Source organism: Nesoenas mayeri (assembly GCF_963082525.1).
Source record: "Nesoenas mayeri genome assembly, chromosome: 7".
NCBI classification, from domain to species: domain Eukaryota; kingdom Metazoa; phylum Chordata; class Aves; order Columbiformes; family Columbidae; genus Nesoenas; species Nesoenas mayeri.
This window is the reverse complement of record NC_137551.1, coordinates 5951446-5971637: the sequence shown is the minus strand read 5'-3', so window position 1 is coordinate 5971637 and position 20192 is coordinate 5951446. Positions and strand designations below refer to the sequence as shown.

The 20192-nt window shown below is 40.6% G+C and overlaps 1 protein-coding gene across 4 annotated transcripts; it reads left to right on the top strand.

Annotated features, from left to right (window-relative positions):
• Nucleotides 1-8: 8 nt before the first annotated feature.
• On the top strand, nucleotides 9-20034 carry SIRT1 (sirtuin 1). Of its 4 annotated transcripts, XM_080347557.1 has the most exons (10): nucleotides 9-582; nucleotides 2775-2891; nucleotides 4281-4522; nucleotides 5777-5929; nucleotides 8381-8528; nucleotides 12014-12093; nucleotides 15046-15232; nucleotides 16537-17097; nucleotides 17274-17355; nucleotides 17987-18104. In XM_080347557.1, the coding sequence occupies exons 1-9, from the start codon at nucleotides 123-125 to the stop codon at nucleotides 17312-17314; spliced, it is 1989 nt and encodes a 662-aa protein (XP_080203683.1). In that variant the 5' UTR covers nucleotides 9-122; the 3' UTR covers nucleotides 17315-17355; nucleotides 17987-18104. The 4 variants fall into 4 exon arrangements, with proteins under 4 accessions (XP_080203683.1, XP_080203682.1, XP_080203681.1 ...); XM_080347556.1 differs by lacking the exon at nucleotides 17274-17355 and having other exon boundaries at nucleotides 16714-17097; nucleotides 17987-20034; XM_080347555.1 differs by lacking the exon at nucleotides 17274-17355 and having other exon boundaries at nucleotides 17987-20034.
• The last annotated feature ends 158 nt before the right edge of the window (nucleotides 20035-20192 follow it).

Below are 20192 nucleotides of genomic sequence, written 5' to 3'. Positions count from 1 at the left end.
GGTGCCCGCGTGGGCGGTGGCGCGGTCACGTGCCGGGTTTAAATCGCTCCCCGGGGGTGGGGGCTGTGGCGCTGCTGCGCGCTGCGCCGGCCGGGAGGGGGGGCGGCGGTTGCTGCTCCAAGATGGCGGACGAAGAGGCTCCGCTCCTCCGGCAGCGCGACGGCGGCCCCGGCGGTGCGGCCGAGAGCGCCGAGCCCGCTCCGAAGCGCCAGCGCCTGGACTCGGAAGACGGCGGCTGCGGGCGGGGCCCGGCGGCCGCCCAGTGCCTGGACCGCAGCGCGGGGCCGCCGCCCGTCGCCGCTGTCGCGGCGGAGCTGCCGAGTGAGGCGGCGGCCCTGACCGCCGATGGCGGCGGCCGGGCGGAGGAGGAGGACGAAGAGGCGGCGGCAGCAGCGGTCTGGAGCGGCGCGGACAATAGGGCCGGGCTGTGGGGCCTGCCCCGGGAGGAGCCGCCTCCGCGGCAGCGGGGCTGGGGGGAGGGGGCGGAGGCGGTGCCCGGCGAAGACGCAGCGGAGGCGGCCATTGGCTGCAGGCGGGCGCAGTGTTCAAACGGGGCGGCCGGGGCGCCGGCCCCGCATCCCGGTGAGGACCCGCACCCTATCCCTCCCCCTCCGCCCGGCCCGCGGGCCGCCCCTCGCAGCGAGAGAGGCCGCAGCCAGGGCGCTCGGGACGCCTATTCCCACCGCTGCCTTCCCGCGGCCGCCCGCGCTCCCCCGCGGGCCGGGCCGCTGGCGGAGGCCGGTGCTCAGCTGCCGCAGCCCGGCCCGGTCGGTGCCGGTGCCGGGAGAGCGGGCGCCGCGAGCAGTGGGAGCTCCGCTCCGGGCGGTGCCGGTGCCGGCCCGACACGCTGCGCCGCTCCAGCCAGCCCGAGCGGGCTGCGCACGTCTTTCTAAACCTGATCGATTCTAGCTCTAATCAGCCCTCGTCAAAGCCTGTTGCTATTTGTGCTGAGCTTCATAGGAGCAGATCGGCTCAGCTCTCGTTTCCGAAAATATTTATTGTGCTGTGTTGCTGGAAACAGTTATTAAAAATGAAAAATCATAAGCCCTGTTTCTCTTCCACACTTTCTGCCATGAAAGTTATTTCTGTTTCTTGGAAACCTGCACAGAAAGCACAGGAGCAGCAGTCTTGACCCATTCTTTATCTTCAAGTTACAGTCTTGGTTCAGATTTCAGTGACTGCAGCAAAAACTGACCTGTAATCTTTAGAAGTATCTTTGCAGATCATATTTGAAGCAGACTCAGTATGAAAGTACCTTGCATTGCATTACTGAAACATAAGTTTTTGAGGGGGTTTGGTTTGTTCTTTAAGGCAGTGCTTTGGAAGGTCTTCCTAGAAGGTATAAGACACTGCATTCCGCCAGCAGAATCCTGGAATGCAGTTAAAGATATTTTACCTTTAACTCTGTAATAAAACTCAACAGAAAATTTCTGCCTGTGCAAAATCTGTCCCAAAGGCACCAGAGCTGTATGATGTGCTTGGAACAGCCTTGGCATTCAAAAGCTCCATTAGAACAGCACAAGAGTAAAGCTAATGATTCCTTGTAAGTGCCTTTTTGCTCAAGTTGCTCGGCTCCTCAGGCATGTTTTGGCAAGCAAGCCCTGTATTCCCTTGAGGAACTGAATACACAGAGAGTGTTACAATTTAAACTGTTAGTTTAGCCTGTTTGTATCTATAAAAGTGTTTCTTAAATACAAGACAGTGTTACCTGTATATGTTGAGTCTTTAACAACATACACTTTGATTCTTCACGTTGTAGACATAAGAGATTTTTTTCTTTTTGTAACACTTGCACTTCACACTTGCTGATATGTACTAATTAACTTCTTTCTTCTTCGTGATGCTTTTTACATATGTTCACTGACTTCATGCATAATGAGGTGGAAGTGAAATGCTGTAAATACGTAGATTACTAATAAGAAATAGTAATGTCAAAAGAGCACCCATGGCCTCAGATGAACAAGACAGCAAGCACAAAAAGCAAATTTCTGTCCTCTAGTTCTTTCCATTCTAATCAGAATAAAGTATTTCTGCAAACAAGGGAAAGAACAGGACAACGCAATCTCTGAATAAAAAAAAAAATGATGGTGTTTTGTGGTGGTCTTTATTGAAGAGTAAAGCCAAGTAACCTAGCCAAAATAGTGTTGGGGTGTATTCGGAGACATATTGAAAACTGTTATAGGAATTCTTTGCTTTAGCGAGCATGACTGAAACTTGTTCTCCTTTGTACATAGTCTTAGGTTTTCAACAAATTAAGCTACAGTTGCTGTGGCTATTTTTAATTTAAAAACCCACACACAATAACAAAGATTTAGTAGTCTGTTCTAATGAGCTGCTCAGGTGTTTTTTTTCTTTTAAAATATTGTGCTCTCAAAACCAAGTCAAAGATAAGTCTATAAATGGTGACATGTTTTCAGTTAATCCCATTTCTCAGTGAGCTGTGTAAGAGAAAGGATTTTTAAGTGTATTTTTAAAACACTTGGATTATTTTTAATATACAAAAAATCCTTAATGTCCAACCCTATCTAGAATGAAAATTTCACTAAGGTCAACGTCCAGCCCACTAAAGCCCAGTATTAAGACAGCAAATTACTGAAGGCTTGAAAGCACATCTAGAAACTCAAAAAAGGTAGAAATTTTCTCTTAAGTGACGAAACTGCCTATTCGTTATTCATTGCAATTATCTTTAAAAATTGTGTGGTTTATGATATATTTAAACCTATATCTGTGCTGTTTGTCTCCAGTGTAACTGTCCTTGTTGTGATGTCTTGCAGATAACTTCCTTTTTAGTGATGAAATCATAGCCAATGGTTTTCACTCCTGTGATAGTGATGAAGATGACAGAGCCTCACATGCAAGTTCTAGTGACTGGACCCCAAGACCACGTATAGGTAGAAGCCTGTATAATGTTCTTAGATGCTCTTTGCCTTTGAACATTTACTTTTTTCTTCCCAGTCTTGAAATGATTCATTCTGTTGAAAAAAAATTGGCAATTACTGCTTTTAAGCAGCATAGATTTGTTGACTCTGTTCCGTATGGTTTTTAAGGCGTTTAAGAATGAACCTCTTTAAACTTGCTGTATTTTGATTAAAATTGTCGATGTCTTTTTTGTGTAGCTATCCTGCTGTGATTTGTATTAAAAGCATACACGCAGTCCCACTAAATCGAACAGATTTGTGGCATATTTCTAGCCTATTTCCTTAGTGGTATTAATACGTTAAGGAACAAGAAGATGGATCATGTATGACTTTAGCCAGTCTCTAGGGCTCACCGTCCTAAGTGTGACACCAGTTTGGGAATTATTGGTCTGTGTGTATATTGCATATTAGCAGTAGATAAGTTAAGCACGGCCACAAGGAAAGTTCTTGCCTGACACACAGAACTGCTGTGGTCGCTGCCAGGGCACAGAGGGTTGGCACTTGAGGCCTTTTGTCTATAATTGTCACAGACATTATAATTATAGAATCACAGATAATACCGCAGTGTTCATTTTGCCACTATTGACAAGAACAGCAGCAAGAAAATGCATTATGACAACACAATATTCCATATGTTGTCTTTGCTGATCCCTGTCAGATGATCTCTGTTGGTACCTTTTGGGTGAATACATATCACAGTTGTTTTCTTTACATGAATTCTAACTAGCCTTACTGTAGCTCTTCAGGTTGTCTTAGTTCAGCTTCTTATTCTAAGATTTACCTGTTTTTCTTCTACCAGTCTAATCCAGAGTGTTTCTGGAAAGTCTGATTTCCTGGCTTTAAGGAGGTTGGTTTGAAATGGTCGCTGTTAGACAACTAACAGAACAACATCATTCCATGGACTGGTGGGCTTTATTTGTCTCTTAAGAGTGATGTTTCATAATATGACTAGGAAGTATATGTATGTTTGTTGTCTCTTCAACTTATTACTGTAAATATGTTACAAAAATGGTGGAAATATACAAGTGAAGCCAAAAATGGAGATACCTTGTTAAAATCTTGTTGCTAAACAAGTGCACCTCTGAGAGCCATCAAGCTTGCTATGACCTGGGATTCCTACGTTGACTAACTTTCTATGAAATCTTTCATGGGTTAACATGAAGTAATGATAAATAAGTAAAAACCCTAGCTTATAGTATCACTTCAGAATTTAGACCAAAACTTCAGAGGTTTTGATGAACAAAGCATTAAATTGGATTAATAAAATTGTAGTAGCAAGCATTAATAAATGGGACAATGATCACAATAATCTGAAGTACTTCACCTAATTTTAAATATTTCTTTTTTTTTATTTTTTCTTAGGTCCCTACACTTTTGTCCAGCAGCATCTCATGTTAGGTACAGACCCACGGACAATTCTGAAAGACCTGCTGCCAGAAACCATCCCTCCACCGGAACTGGATGATATGACGCTGTGGCAAATTGTTATAAACATTCTTTCAGAACCACCAAAAAGGAAAAAACGGAAAGATGTTAATACTATTGATGATGCCGTGAAACTTTTACAAGAATGCAAAAAAATAATGGTCTTGACTGGAGCTGGGGTATGTATTGTGCAATGACAGTGAGGTTAAATACCTGTGTGGTGCTTTACAGCAGGTGGATGATGTGACCTTCACAGCATTTGTAATCAAATAATTGTGCTAGATGGGAAGAGGAGGCGCAGCTGTCTGCTAGAAAGATGCACACTGCCAGACTGGAGCTTCAGTTCGAAGTGACAAGATCTCTCTTTATAATAAAATATTAATAAACATTTAAACAGTTGCTTCCATGCAAAATAGTTATGGAACAAGAGCACACCTACCTGTTCCAAAACATTGTCTATCCTAGTAATTTTTTCATTTCAAACAGCTAATGATTGGGGTTTTTTAATCTCAGTGGATTTCCTAAAATACCTGATGGAGCCAGAGGCACTAGAAGACTAGGAATCAAAAGGAAAAAAGAGAAAATGGTCAGCAGGGGAGAATTATAAGGAGAGTTTAATTAGATTTCAGTAGACTGAGTTTTTCTTTTAACATGTGCTACTTTGTGATAGTAAGAGGATTGATTAGTCACTGTTTTTCTGAAGAACATTTTTAAACTGTTGTATATTTGCAGCCTTATAGCTGTTTACCAGATCTTGATATGAAAGTCGATCAGTTTTTGCTTCTGCTGTGATTCAAATCAGTTTGTCACAAAAGCACTACTGCTTCTCTCACCCAATCTTGTTCTTCCTGTAATCGCTATCATACCCCTGTTCCTCCTCCTCTTCCCATTTATTGTATGAGACAATAAATTTTAGTCTTTATTGACTACTACGATGCTTTGATAAACAGTGCTTGTTTATCAAAGGGAGTTTATTCATCAAAAGTAAGAATCTATTTTGCTACTGTGTTAGGACATAAAAAAGAAATAAAAATCAACCACCTTGTCCAAACCTAAGTTGGAAAGTTCGGAGGTCAATGAACATTTCCTAATCAAATTTAATGTAACACTACCTTAAATTCTTGTTCACTTCTTAGAAAACTTCCAGTAGTGAAAGTAAGTTCTGGTGTTTTATAACTGCCTGTATGGATTGTACTAAAGGTTTTTCTCCTCAGTTGTCAGACTGTTTCTTCTGCTTGTGATTTGGGATTTGTTATATTGGTCCAAAAAAAAAAAAGAAAAGGAAAAATAAATACAGAGAACTCAGACTGGTTTTGTTCTTAATTACTGTGAGCATACAGAAACGTGGTTTCCCAAATAGTTTGTATCATAGCAAGTCTTTAATAGCCCAATATGTAGTTTTCCTTATTTCAGATTGCAAAAATATATTTCAGGTGTCAGTGTCTTGTGGAATACCTGACTTTAGATCCAGAGATGGCATCTATGCACGCCTTGCTGTAGACTTCCCAGACCTGCCAGATCCTCAAGCAATGTTTGATATAGAATACTTCAGAAAGGACCCCAGGCCATTTTTTAAGTTTGCAAAGGTATGGTTTTTCCAACAGTTCTTATCTTGGTCAGTAAAGTAAGATAACAATGGTCAAATGCATAAATCAGATATAAAACTATGTTAACAAAATGCTATCTTTATCTTTTTTTATAAACAAGATAGAAAAATATGTTAATATATTGAATTTCCTTTAATGAGAGGTCTCATTCAGTGGCGTGATAACTCTCTCCTTGGGCAGGTCTTTGCAATGCATCAATTCTATATCCGCAGTGTTACTTCCATCATTGCATGCAACCGCAGATTAGCCGTATTAGAAATATTTCACAACATTCTCTCTCTCTTTTTAAAGCTTATTTTTACTGTTCCTGTTATAAGTATAACCATTCTAGACAGTATCTCCAGTTTGAGGGAGGATAAGTAGTTACTTGATCAAACCCCAATAATCTTAGCTGCTGTTACTTTACCTGAAAAATGAAAGAATATGAGAAACTTTTGGCCAGCACACGAGTAACGTGGAAAGCTACATTCGAACTGGATATCCTGTGATATGCTCTGCAGCATCATACAACACATTCACATTTTATCACTGGATTTACAGCAAAGAGGACTAAAGCAGTTTCATACACTAATAAGTTTGTTCTTGTTTCTGGTTTTGGTATAGCTGTGACAAGGATCTGTACATCTTAGAGAATTTATAGAATTAAAGCCCTTTTGCAGGGACTGCTTAACAGGGGGAACACAGCAGTTTTTGGAAAGTTGTTAGTGATATTAAACAGTTCAAAAAGCAGAGAGTACATCTCAGAGACAAGAAGGAGTTATAGAAGCTCTAGACATACGTAGAAACAAAGAAGTAATTGCATTTAGTCTGGAATTTCCTCAGGATGGAAAAATACATCAAAACCAAAATAAGAATTACTACAGGACCAGTAAGGACTTGTGAAAAATCAGTCACTGCTAGTGGTGCTCACTCGTTCTTACCTTTGCTCACAATCTATACAACTGCTCTATTATTTTATAAAGATTGGAAAAGAAAATTCAAAGCGTTCTTCAGCTGCCTGGCTTTCTCTGAAAACCTGTTCAGATATGACATATTTTGATGCTCATTAGTATACACAGTTCCTTGTTTTTTTAATAATAAAACAAGAAACCACACAGCAAACAAAAAACCCAACTTACTTGAAGCTTCTTCATACACAGGTTTTACCAGAATAGTCCAAATCCAATTTGGCTAATTTTTCACTAAAATAATTTCCTTCTCCTTTTCTGTCTGTCATCTCAGCTGGAATATTGATTTCTAATTCTATGAAATCTCAAGTTCCTTTAATTCTAGGAGCAAAGACTGGCCAAAGAAATCTGCAGGGCTCAGTGGCAGGACACGTCTTGCTTCTTCAGACTAAAATATAAAAGCCATTGGGAGCACATGAATATCTGATGATCATCACATCATAGCTTAGTCATGATCTAGGTAACAGCACTCTGAGCAGTCGTGGATCATTGCGGTGGTTTAACTCCACAGACCCCCGTAGCTTCAGAATTATGAGTAACTTGAATATTTTGGGGAAAAAATGCTTGCAAAAAGTCCTTTTTGATTGTCAATAGTTAGGCTGGATGATAGCTGGAGGCAGAGCTGTCACAAAGGTTCGTTTAACATTTCACTCTTGTGCTGCTAGAACTTTGGATTCAGATTTTAAGCATCAGCTGGTAAAGGTGGGCAGCAGCCTCCTTCTTGCCAACTTTCTTCTGAGCAGTGAGTCTTGTGCTTTTTCTGTACAAAGGCCTCACTTTCCCAGGTGAGATTCCAGCTCAGTTGCTTTTTAGTGGTGAGAGTGCCCGGAGAGCCCAGGGTCTGGAAGTGGAGTTCCTCCCCTAAATAAATGCTGCCCAGAACCAAGAGGTGCTGCTGTCCTCCTGGTTGCAGAGCAACCAGAGGTACCCGCCGGGTGGTCAGCTCTAGACAGGCTCCTCATGTGAAGCTTTCAGCTGGGTGCCCATGTTTAATTTTTCCTTTTGGCAGGCTCTTTGTTCACTGTGAGCAAACATCAAACCATCCTACAGAAGTGCCTACATTTTTTTTTTTTAGATATACCTATCTCCTCTCCCTTAATCTAATGGAATCCAAATTCCTCATGAGATTTTTGTCTGACTGCAGTTAAACCATGTATGTTCCTAATAACAAATGTTGAGGTTACTTGACATTTGAAAAGGAAAAAAAAGCTTTCCTATTTCATAATTCTCAAAAGAAAAAAAGACCTAAACCTGGATTTTATGCTCTGTGAAAACAATCCACCAGCTTCCACATGGAGCAATTCATGCTGACATGATCAGAAGCTCAGCTGTGCAAGGGGTGTTGGATCTGAGAGAAATGGCAACATGTGAAGGGAGGGACATTAACCACTGGCATAAGCATTATTGATAATATTTAGCTCTGTGTGAGTTGCTACATTCAGAATAAAGACGTTTACACTTTCTCGTGTTCTGAATTCCCTAGGAAATTTATCCAGGACAGTTCCAGCCATCTCTCTGTCACAAGTTCATAGCTTTGATGGACAAAGAAGGAAAACTACTTCGCAACTATACTCAGAACATAGACACATTGGAACAGGTTGCAGGAATCCAAAGGATAATACAGTGTCATGGTTAGTGATTTTAGTTTCTCTTTTCTCATTTTATGTGTAGGAATGATTTTTACTGGTGCATGTGACACAGTAATTGCTATTGGAATTAATTTTTTTCTTGAATTAGCATCTCTTGGAAACTTATTCTGCTTTTAAAATGTTGATTATTTAGTATGTTAGCTAAAATTATTAGCAATACAATAGAATAACATAAGAAAGAGAATGAGAAACATTCTGTTTGGACACATCCAGTGAGACCTGATTGCTTGTTTGTTGCCAACACTCTCATGTATTGCATTATTTCATGAAATGCATCAAACTTCACTTAATTTGGTCTTCCCCTTGTAGCTTCAGCAGAGTTTAGAGTTCTTTTCAAATGCTTCTTGGCACCTTCCACCACAGTTGTTAGTTTAACAGGAGAACAATGGAAACTTGTGACCCCAAGCCCGTGAGAAGACTGGGGACCAGACAAGTGTGAGCTTGGCCAAGATGCACATGTGCCTGTACACTGCTTACAGATTGTGTACTTTGCAGCTTGAGAATTCAGCCTCTTTGTAAAATTATTGTTAGGTAGCTTAAATATTTAAATCAGAAGTGAACATTTCTTTCAGAAATTACACTTGATAAACAGTGGTCTTTGTGTATCAGTGAAGAACCACACCCTGTTCGCACAAGCTTAGACCTTTTAACATTTATTTGGAGCTTCTCTATATTCATGTATGAGAACACACACTGTGGAAAATCAGTCTTTTCATAGTTCCCTCTCACTGTTTATCGACGGTGTTTAGCTATTGTCTTATTCTTTATTCAGAATATAGTCCATTGAAATCTTAAAATGTCCTGACACTTCAGTGACTGTACCTCATATAAAATACTGTGGATTAATCACCAGTTCAGTTGAACTGAACATCATCTTGTTAGACCTTCACTGTCATACACATTCTGTAATTAAGATACCAAATTAAGTGGAATCTCTTAATTAGTTTCCAAGGACTTGCAAATGTCAAGCTAAAAGGCCAAGGATCCATTTTTAAGGAAAGGATGCAGAAAATCAGTTCTTAAAGTGCACCTTTAGATCATTTAGTAGACTTCTGGCAAATAAATTATTTAAAAGCAGCGCTGGTATGTTTGTGAGACCTGTCTGTCTAATTCCACTCTTTCCAGGGACCTAACCCACTTGGTTCCTTGTGTACAAAGCTAAGCTTAGCTTAGGTTTGTCAATTTTCTTTAATCAGGGCAAACATGGTGCTCTGTCATGGTGACCAAAGAGCACACAATGAAATCCTGCCTGTCAAATAACCCAAATCTAGTGCTAGTTTCCATTTTTAGTGGGTGTGCCACACATTATCTTTTGGTTGTCATTCTGTATGAGGTATTTATCATAAATTTCTTACATGGCTATGTTTTAGCACATCACTGCCATGTTCAAGCTTCCCATTTTTTCATTTGCACACTACAGTAATTGGATTTCAGGCCATCTTTAGTGTATGGCCTGTATATGTTTATTGCAAATTAAAAATATTCTTTAAAAACATCCTATGGACTTTGAGATTTTGAGGCCTTTGGAAATTAGCAAAGGTTGCTTTGAGCACATCAAGCTGTATCTGACACAGTCATGCTGCTCTTTTAACAAATGCTAGTTGACTAATGGTGGTGGCAGAAGAGAAACTGAAACTCTGTTACGTGAGGGTACATCCTGCTATATTTATTCTATCTTTTTTGTCCAGCTGTGGCAATGGCAAGTTAATCATGGGTGTCCCAAATGACAAGGAACCTTGTAATGATTTGGCAAGTTCATGTATTTTGGGTTTTGAACCCATTTCACACTGCAGACCTACAGTAAAGTTGCTACTATGAAGCCCACTGTATCTTGCATGCATATTGCGAAAGTTACATGGTGTTTGCGTTCAGCCAGCATGCCTGGAATGGGATCACATTCCTTGCCGTTGCTGTAGCTGAATGATGGGAGGCAGAGCTGTGCTGGCTACATGTGATTCGTGTGTGGGGCAGTGGAACTTCTTGATCAAATCCTTTTGATGGTGAAAAACCCTCACATAATAAGAGTGGCAAGTAGGTGGCAACAGATGCCTCAGACAGAGTTAGTTCTGCTAACCTGACACAGATGTCCCTAACATGCTGTATAAAGGCCTAAATTATTACAACAAACAAATTATAATGAGTAAACAATCACTGTCATACTTCTTGTAGTCTTTGGAATCCCTCAGGTTCTGCAAGTTGCAGTGCTGAGCAAGCGATGCAGAAGCAGTGATTAGAAGACCTGAGCTGCCAAGTGTTCAGAAATGATCTGCTCCAAGTTTTTCTGTGCTTTTATTCTTTGTCTTACCCAGATACAGTACCCAGTGTAGGTTATGAGCAGAAAATATCTTTGGTTTGGGTGGCTTAAAATAATACTCCAGGTAAAGTTTTGGTACTAGAGGTTTTCAGCTGTTCCCAGCTTCTGCAAAGCTTGCAACATCTTAATGAAACCTTTCAAAGTCTCCCTTTGAAGAGGGACTTTTGTACTCCCCTATACATGACTCAATCACAGGGCTTTCTTCCTGTCTTTGTATCACCATGAGAAATTAGAGAGCTCCAGACTTCTACTGTACAAATGGCATATTCCAGTGCAGGGTCAAAAAGATCCCCCAATTTTTAATTCTTGTTTTTTAAACCTTGTTTCATAGTTAGGAGAAAATCTGTCCATTTTTCGCATTATTCAGCATTCTGTCAACTTCCAGCATTATTCCTTTCACAGGTAAAAGGCCTTGCAGGCCGGTCTCACTGGACATATGCATACCAGCAGGCCTCTCTAATTCACCACAATGACTTTGCACTGTGTATTTCCATGTGTGTGTTAGCACCTGATAAGCTTTCCCGTCAGACCAACAGAGACACAAATGCTCTACCAAATCAACAAGGCAGCTCCTTCCGCTGCCTCAAAACAGCCCAGTCAGAGTTGCCAACTGGCTGGATGGAGCAACCAACTTCACAGAGTCTTGCCAAACAGACACTGGCTAAGCTGTGTGCCCAGTTCAGAGCAGTATTTCCATTTGAACAATGCTGTTGTAACTGAAAGGAACAGTACTGTGGTTTAGTTGCCTATAGCAAATTTTTTACTAGCGCATTTTCTTAGTTATTTTGCCCTACAGTTTCTTTGTGTCCTGCTGCTACTGTGTGCAGAGCTGTTGGTGCTAATTACCTGTATAAAGAGGGAAAGGGAGGGTTCTGTTCTCTCCTCGTGTCTGCTTGCACAGGTTGGGGGCATGAGAGGACACAAAACAATTGTTGTTGACATGCATGTGGTATATCCTACTCTCTGCTATTTTCCCTCTAGAAGAACTACTTTTAGTACTCTAAGTACCTTCTCTTAATTTTACATCACTTTTTAATGACCAATTTTTACAGCACTGCAACATGACAACCTTCGTGTCAAAACAGCTTGGCAAAAAGACCAAATCTGAATGACTCAAAATCCTTATTTCTGCCATATGGGTTTTTCCCCTCAGGTTCCTTTGCAACAGCTTCCTGCCTGATCTGTAAATACAAAGTTGATTGTGAAGTTGTTCGAGGAGACATTTTCAATCAGGTAAAAACTTACTTCAATTCACTGCAGCTTTCTAATAAGTAACTCAGAAAAAAAACCCCAATCCCACAAAATGCCATCCTTGGATTGCTTAAAAGATCTGCTTTTAAAAGGCTACCTGTCTTTGCACGTATTTCGTAAAAGTACCTATTTGTATTTTAGCATTTCCTCTAGTATTTAAAAGTTTACGCAAATACTATACTGGAAAAAACTAGGTAATGGGGAAAAGCAGAACAAAGCTGTAAGAGTCCATTTTTAGTGGAACCTGCGAGAAAAAGAGAGGTTAAAGGATAAGTAAAAAGTTGGATCTATACCTGGTTTATGTTAATTTGAACTCGCAGTCACACTAAGAACGTGTTATTAGCTGTTTATACCATTGGTTGCTCTTTGAGCATTTACCTACATTGAAGCTGTGTTTAAAGGGTGATGATGCATGGAGAAGTTGCTGATTCTCTGATCAAAAAGAGCTTGTTCATAGAGATGGAACGCTCAGGAGCCTTTTTCTGCAGGTGCATGTGTTTTCATAAATGTTTGGAGGCCACAGTTGCAACTTTAGATGAGAAACACAGAAGTAAATCTTTCAGGTATTACATTTGAAATGGAGCTCAATGAAAGCCTTTCAGAAGAGATGTTTGAGTTAAAGCTTTAAGAAAGATGAATCTTATAATCCTGAAGCTTTGTAACACTGAAATATTGAATATGAAATCTGGTTTACTTTCCTATTGAGAATATTATCTTTGAGAACTTTTTATCTTACAGATCTTTGCTGCTCCTTTGCTGTCAAAGCCATCTGGTTGGAGTTTAGGTTTTCTTCCTTGTGAACAACCATTCCTAGGCATTCTGTAATTTTCTGATTTGATCACTAGTGGTCAGGACTTCTTTTCCTATCAACACTTGAGTCATTGTACCTTTCTGTGCCGAACCAAACTTCTCCCCTGATGGCCTGTCCATGCTGGTGCTCAGTAATGGAGGCGTGGGGAGAAGCAGCCTATATCAATACTGACGAACGAGAAATAAGGGGGTTCTTATTCCTGAGATGGGACTGAAGGAGTTTTTCACACTCGGTCTCTCGGTGCTAATATAACAGTACTGTTGCCAGGTATCTTTCCAGGGCAGGCCCCAGCTGTAATACTGACTGATTTTCATTATGCAAAATAAATATAGTTATTGCCAAATACAATTTCACACAACAAGAAATAGCACTATTGAAAGAAAACATGTCCTTCCTCCTTTATGCCTGACAAAAAAAAAAATCTGTTTGTCATCATCATTTTTATTCTGTAGCCTGCCTTTCCCAAACTAGCACTCCGCAGTTTGTTGCCTGTATAGAATTGGGTCTCTTAGAGACATAAAGAAACCTTTTCTGTATTTCTGAAACAAAATACTGTCCATTTCAACAGTTTTGCTCTCTACCAAGTCCCCTTTCACAGAAATGGTTTTGGTACCTGAGTCCCAGTAGACAGTCTAGTTTCTAGTCCCTGCTGTTTGAAAGGCCAGTTATACATGGCCCCAGGTCCTTAGTTTTCCCTAAAAATACTACCTGTCCTGTTCTTGTCCAGCCCTGATGGCTGTAAGTGCCTCACAAGGAAGTGATTCTGGCTGGCATCCTCTGCCAGGATTTCCCTTTAACGTGCTAGTTCCCTCCAGCGTGATTCTGTCTCTGGGCTGCTGCACACAACCATCCTTCTGGATGAGAAGTGGCAGCAGTTCTACATCACACAGATCGCACTTCTGAGTAAACAACTGTCAGTCACTTCCAAAACCAGCACTTTTTCTTTGCTTTTGTTTATTTTAGGCAGCTTCAAGAAACGGTGGAAGGGTCTCAGATTTAGAAAGAAAAGGTCCAAGAAATGGCAAGCATGCACCAGTTCTTGGATATTCCTAAACCAACATAATACTTACTAATAATCTTGGTTTTGACACAGATAACACCAATAGTCAATGAGAAATTCAATTTCTCTTTCATTAGAAAAATACATCAGCAGAGGCGGCGGGGTTTGGGGGGAGTGCTGCTTCTGGAGGGACAGAGGACCCTGGACAATTGAGTGGCCAATTATCTAGCTTTAACTGCTTGGTACCAATTTTAACTCTTGGAATAGATCTTCCCCCTTACTGACAACCTTTCTGAGGATTAGCAGAGAAGCTGGTGAGTAGTGAGGTGTTGAAATGTGTTTACGGGCCCATTACAGTAACTCTGATGATATGGATAGGGACATCAGTTGCTCTACAGAGATCCATTAAGTTACAAGTCATTTGACTTCCCATGAGAAACGATGGAAACAGAGTTAATATTACCTGGTCTCTTTAAATCAGAAGTGAGAGGTCTTCATTTTGTCTTCCTCCTAATACAGAGCAAATTATTTTCCCCTAAACTCAAAGTGCAAAGGCATCACTAACGTCAACATAAGAGACAGCAGGATAAAAAACTTCAGAAAAGTTTAAGCTGTGTATGTGTTATGAGCTTTTTTCTAATACGGAAAGATCCGAGGAAGAAGGTCAAGATTCATTCTACCCATCTGCTCCTCTTTGGGGACTTCTTTAGGTGGTTTCCCTATTGCGTGGGGTTTGTTACGCTCGTTACATGGGGAAGGTTTCCTCCGTAAGACTTCTGGTTTGTGTGCCATATTACTGCTTACGCATTCCTCCCACAAGGTTTTCTTAAAAGAAGGATTAGATTCTTTGTTCAAAGACTCATTTCGGGCATGGCCCTTTGACACTAGAGGAAGGCCTCTTCCTTGTGCTGTTTTCTCATATGGAAGGTATTGGCCTTTGTCCTACTGCAGGCATCTATAAACTAGTTATTTGACTTAAACTTTCTAAGTTCTGTATTCTTTTTTCTGCTATATTCTGTGTACAAGAGGGAGTTGTTATGCATTTAAATGTCAGTTTTGCTAAAATCTGAGGTTTACAAGGGTGCAGCCTTGAATTGTAGTAGCAGCAGCTGTTGTACTGCAGGTTGTCCCTAGATGTCCCAGATGTCCACCTGATGAGCCCCTCGCTATCATGAAGCCGGATATCGTGTTCTTTGGAGAGAACTTGCCTGAGCAGTTCCATCGCGCCATGAAGTACGACAAAAATGAAGTTGATCTCCTTATTGTCATTGGGTCTTCACTGAAAGTAAGACCAGTAGCATTGATTCCAAGTAAGTTACTGTCTCTGGTAATACTGTCTTCCAAAAATTTGGATCAAAAGTTAAATTCTCAGTTAAGAGCTCCAAGAAATGTTTTTGGCTTAATTCAGTGAAAAAAATAGATTAAACATCTGGTTTTCAAAGATGAAAACTGATTGCCTATGGAAAGCTGAAATGCCATATAGAGAAAGTAACAAATTCCAAGTGCTTTTCGTACACTCCAGGCAGAGCTCAAGGTAATGATAAGCTGAAAAACTACTCTCCTAAAACTTGAATGACTTTGTTCTGAGATTCAATTAATTTCTCTCCCTGCATGGTATATGCTTTCAGAGTTACCAGAAAGATTTAGAAAGGAATCATCATTAAAAATATAAACGTAGGGTCAGAAAATCAGATCAGGTACATCAGGTGTCTCGAATTGGAGTTTATTTTCAAGTCAGTACCTAATACTAAATGCTACCGTGTGTGACCATTTGGACCTTTAGCTTTCAAAAATGATGTGGAAAAATATCTCTGCTACTATAAATTATAGGTAAATGCCTTTCAGGAAGCCTGAGAAAATACCATGACTGGTGATTTCTTTGCCTACTGAGTGCAAGACTTACTGGTAGTAAAGAAATTCTCCTCCCATGTAGAGCTTGAGCAGATGCATTTAGCACCTGCTGTGACCTGGGAACGGCACTGCAGCCACGGCCTCAGTCATCACAGCAGAACCTCATGTTTGGGCTGATGGGAACTTGGGATCCACTGCACAAACCACTGCTCTGCCTATGTCCTGGAGCTGGATTTGCTGAGTTGGTTATCTGAGGAATCAATGCTACGTTAACAAATTGCAGGTTCTCAAAGGCTAAATATCAGCAAATGGTTGAGCAGCCCCGTACAGCTAAGGCTGTACCTGGAAACGTTGGGATCTAATTAAGGGATGTCATTTGCCAACAGATCTTCTTCACGTGCATTTAAGGACATAACATGAATGCACAAAGTCAGCACAATTCTTTCCAAAAATTATAGTACCAGTTTTAATAATCTAACACTTGAGCAAACATTGCTGTAGTTAATCTTTCTGTGCCTGTGTTTCTCAGTGGTGGCATAGAGGAACACTTTACTGTAAAAAATGGGTGAAAAATAGGCTACGGCCTGCATAGTATCTCAAAGTGCTGTTGTTACACTTGAGATCTGCTTGTCTTCTTCCCGATCTGTTTTGATCTTGTGCCAAGTGAAGATAGGAAAAGTCTGAGGAGTCAAACTTTCTAAGTAGGATTCTGCTGAAAGTGGAAGTGAAGTGACTACCTGTAAGTTCTCTTTTCTATACATAGGTTCCATCCCCCATGAAGTGCCTCAGATCTTAATTAATAGGGAACCTTTGCCTCATCTACACTTTGACGTGGAGCTTCTTGGAGACTGTGATGTTATTATTAACGAATTATGTCAACGGCTAGGTAGCGAATATACAAAACTTTGCTACAACTCAGTAAAACTTTCCGAAATAACAGAAAAGCCTCCCCGAACGCACAAGGAGCTGGAAATGCACTCAGCCGAGCTCCCACCCACCCCTCTCAACATTTCAGAAGACTCTAGTTCACCAGAAGGAACAACCCCACCAGACGCTTCGGTGGTGTCTGCAGAACTGCCAGCAGAATGTAAGGCAGAAAACTGCGATCCTGCCTTGGAAACTAAAGGGACCTGCACAGAGGAGAAGCTTCAGGACACACAGACATCGCCAGAAAACCTTGACAATCCCACTAGTGAATTAATGAACTCTGAAACAGTGAAGGAAAATGGATCTAACAGTGGAGAAAATAAAGAAAAAAATGAAATATTGAAGAAGTGCTGGGTAAACAGACCTGCAAAAGAACAGATTAGCAAAAGGCTGGATGGTAAGTGCTAACATTTCAGTATTTTACATCTTTTGGCCCAGATGTTTACTCTAGACTTAGTTTAAAGCAATAAATAAGTTACCCTTGAGGGAATTAGTGGGTTTTGGTGATTATTTTTGTTCAGGCAAATGTCTACAGAACTCATCATTGTATCATTTATTTCTTTTGTGCAACAGGAAATTTTTTTGTAATTCATAATAGGTTTTATAACCAGTGACTACATACCCCATAAAAAGATCAACGTTTAGGAGGTTGAAGGCAAGTATCAAAAATAAATCGGTTTCTACCATTTTCAAATGCATTTTCAGAACCCTGAGTGTGATGCTCAGGTGTTGAGAGGCTGGTTGCACACGGTCAGCACTGGGTACAGCCGCCCTGGAGAACCAGCCTTGGAAAGCAAATCTCGCAGCTGGGGCTGGGCACGTTTTGCAGGAAACTTTAGACCTTCTGGGGAGCCTCCAGTGCATTGTTTCTCAATGGAATGAGTTACCACACTACAAAAATCAGTGTGGATGAAGAACGAGGTGTTACATTGCAACTTTCTATAAATCCAAGGCAGTTTTTAAAGCTGTGTCAAGGACCCTGTGTAGCGGGTGCCAGTTCTGTTACAAATCCTGGCAATCCAGCTGTGAACAGCTGTGCCAATGACAATGGCTGCTGAACATTACAGTTCAAGGGAGGGGGAAGAAGGAATGCGGAGCTTTCCAGGGAAGCATTTGTTATGTGCTGCTCCTGATGATACACTGAAATAAATGGGTTTCCACTGTAACCTGATTTGTTGGTGAAGTTTCAGTACTAAAAATACAGGTACCTTCTCACCAGAAGTCTTCAAGGTCTTTTCCAAATAGTTTCTTTCACCCTTTTGTTGACTTTCACACTTCTGTTTCAGGTACTCAGTATCTATTTTTACCACCAAACCGCTATATTTTCCATGGCGCTGAGGTCTACTCAGACTCTGAAGACGACATCATATCTTCTAGCTCTTGCGGAAGCAGTAGCGAAAGTGGTTCATGCCATAGTCAGAGCTTAGATGTGGAGGATGAGAGTGAGATCGAAGAGTTTTACAATGGCATAGAGGAGGAGGATGCTCCCGAAAGGGAAGAGGAACCTGGATTTGGGGAAGATGGTGTTGAACAAGAGGAAGCGGCAGCTGATGAATCAGCTGATACAAACGAAGCTGCAGGGACTGATCGTCCAAGCGACACATTGTAAAGTGATCACTGACTGGTTACAGGAACTTCCCACCAGCATTAGGAGCTTTGGCATGCCAGAATGAATGTTTACGTCTGAATTTAGAGCAACAAAACCATAAGGATGTAGTGTTTATAAACAACTAAAACAGATTTTCCTGCTTAGTTTTTTACCTTTTTCAATAAAAATCTATTACTGCGCACTCAACACTAACTCATCTCTTTTTTTTAAGGTACTAGGAATATCTAAACAATTGTCACTATGTTCACTTTTAAGTTCATCTGTCTGGGCAGACATCCATGTATATAATACATATTTTTGCTTAATGAATTTCAGCTTGTATTATTTTTAAACAGTTTTGAAAAAGCCATTGGAATGTTAAACTAATATAAAGGGAACAGCTAATTTAGACCAAAGAATGGTATTTTCACACCTCTTGCTTTGTAACAGTTTTGTTTATTTAAAACCTCTTAACACTTCTGCTAAACCTTTCATTCTTGTCTAGTCTGTCACTAAACACTGGCATTTTCTGAGACCTACTGTGGCAGCTAATTTTTTGCTTTAACAGTTACTTTGTATGTTTGAGACATACTTAAATGTGAGTAGATAGTTAAATGGAAACAAGACAATGAGCACTTGTGAAATCCTCTGGTTTTTAGACTGATGAGTGCTGTGAAAACGCGTGGGTTACTGGGTTTAATGCTTCCTGTGGACGCGAAGCGACATTGATGTTGGCTCCGTAGCAATTATAATAGTGGCATTTTAAGCAAAATGGATCCCCGCGGTCAAAGTTTGTCACGTTGTACATGGAAGTCAAATATAGTGCAGCTTGTATTAAAAATAGCATTTGATAAATTGCCAAGGCTCTAATGTGGAAGCAAGGCTGAGTTCAGAATAGTATTTCTACCAGCATGTGAGGACATGCACAAAAATAAGCTCTTCCACAGGAGAGAGCTGCACTGAGAGCCGCTCGGCTGTGCTCCGCTGCGGAGTGGGACAGACCCACCAAACCAGTGCCCTGGCACACGTGAGCTGAGCTCAGCTCTCAGCCTGGGAAAATGATTTTCCACCTGCCAGCTCCACCTTGCATATGAAAAGCAAAGCAGTCCCTCCACTGCTGACATAGTGCAGTCCAGTGCTAGGCTGCCTTAAAACTACATGTTGCAGATTTTCAAGCGCGGACCATTTCCAGGCCTTTAGAAACATTTTGTAAAATTGCTCAGTGCAGTAGTCAGTGAAACAGCATTTTTCTATAAACCACTTCAACATTGGCCTGAATGAACCCTATGATGTAGATTATTCATATACCTTGCTTTAATATTTGTTAAACTTTGGAACATGTATAGTAGCTGTTCTTACACGATACATCAAGTTAATAAATATTTAAGAACAGCCTCCTGTATTCATCAGAATATGTTGGCACGTTGTCTCATTTTCCAAATTTAATACAGCTCTTATTTGGCTACACTAAAGAATGCAATATGTTTAGTTTTTACTTGCATGTCACAATGTATTAGTTTGTGCTATAGGAGATATTTTAAATTGAAATACTTTGTTTTAAATTATTTTTACAGTGAGGATTGTTTTCTGCTCTTTTATATTGTATATAGTGTCTTTTATGTAATCTACTGGCATATGTTTTGTAGAAGACTGTTTAAAATGACTGGCTATCTTCCTGCAACTTTTGAAATACAAAACCAGTGTTTTATACTCATACACTCTGTTCTAAAGTCTATTAAAATTGTCATTTGATTTCTTCTGGTTCTTATTGATTTCTGATTAGATCTTAAAAGCTTTAAAAAAGATACTCTGTAAAGTCAAGGTATATCCCAGCTCCTGTAAGGCATTACAGAGTAAACTGCTTTTTTCCATCTGTTCCCTGGGGAAAAAAAAAAGAAAAAAGC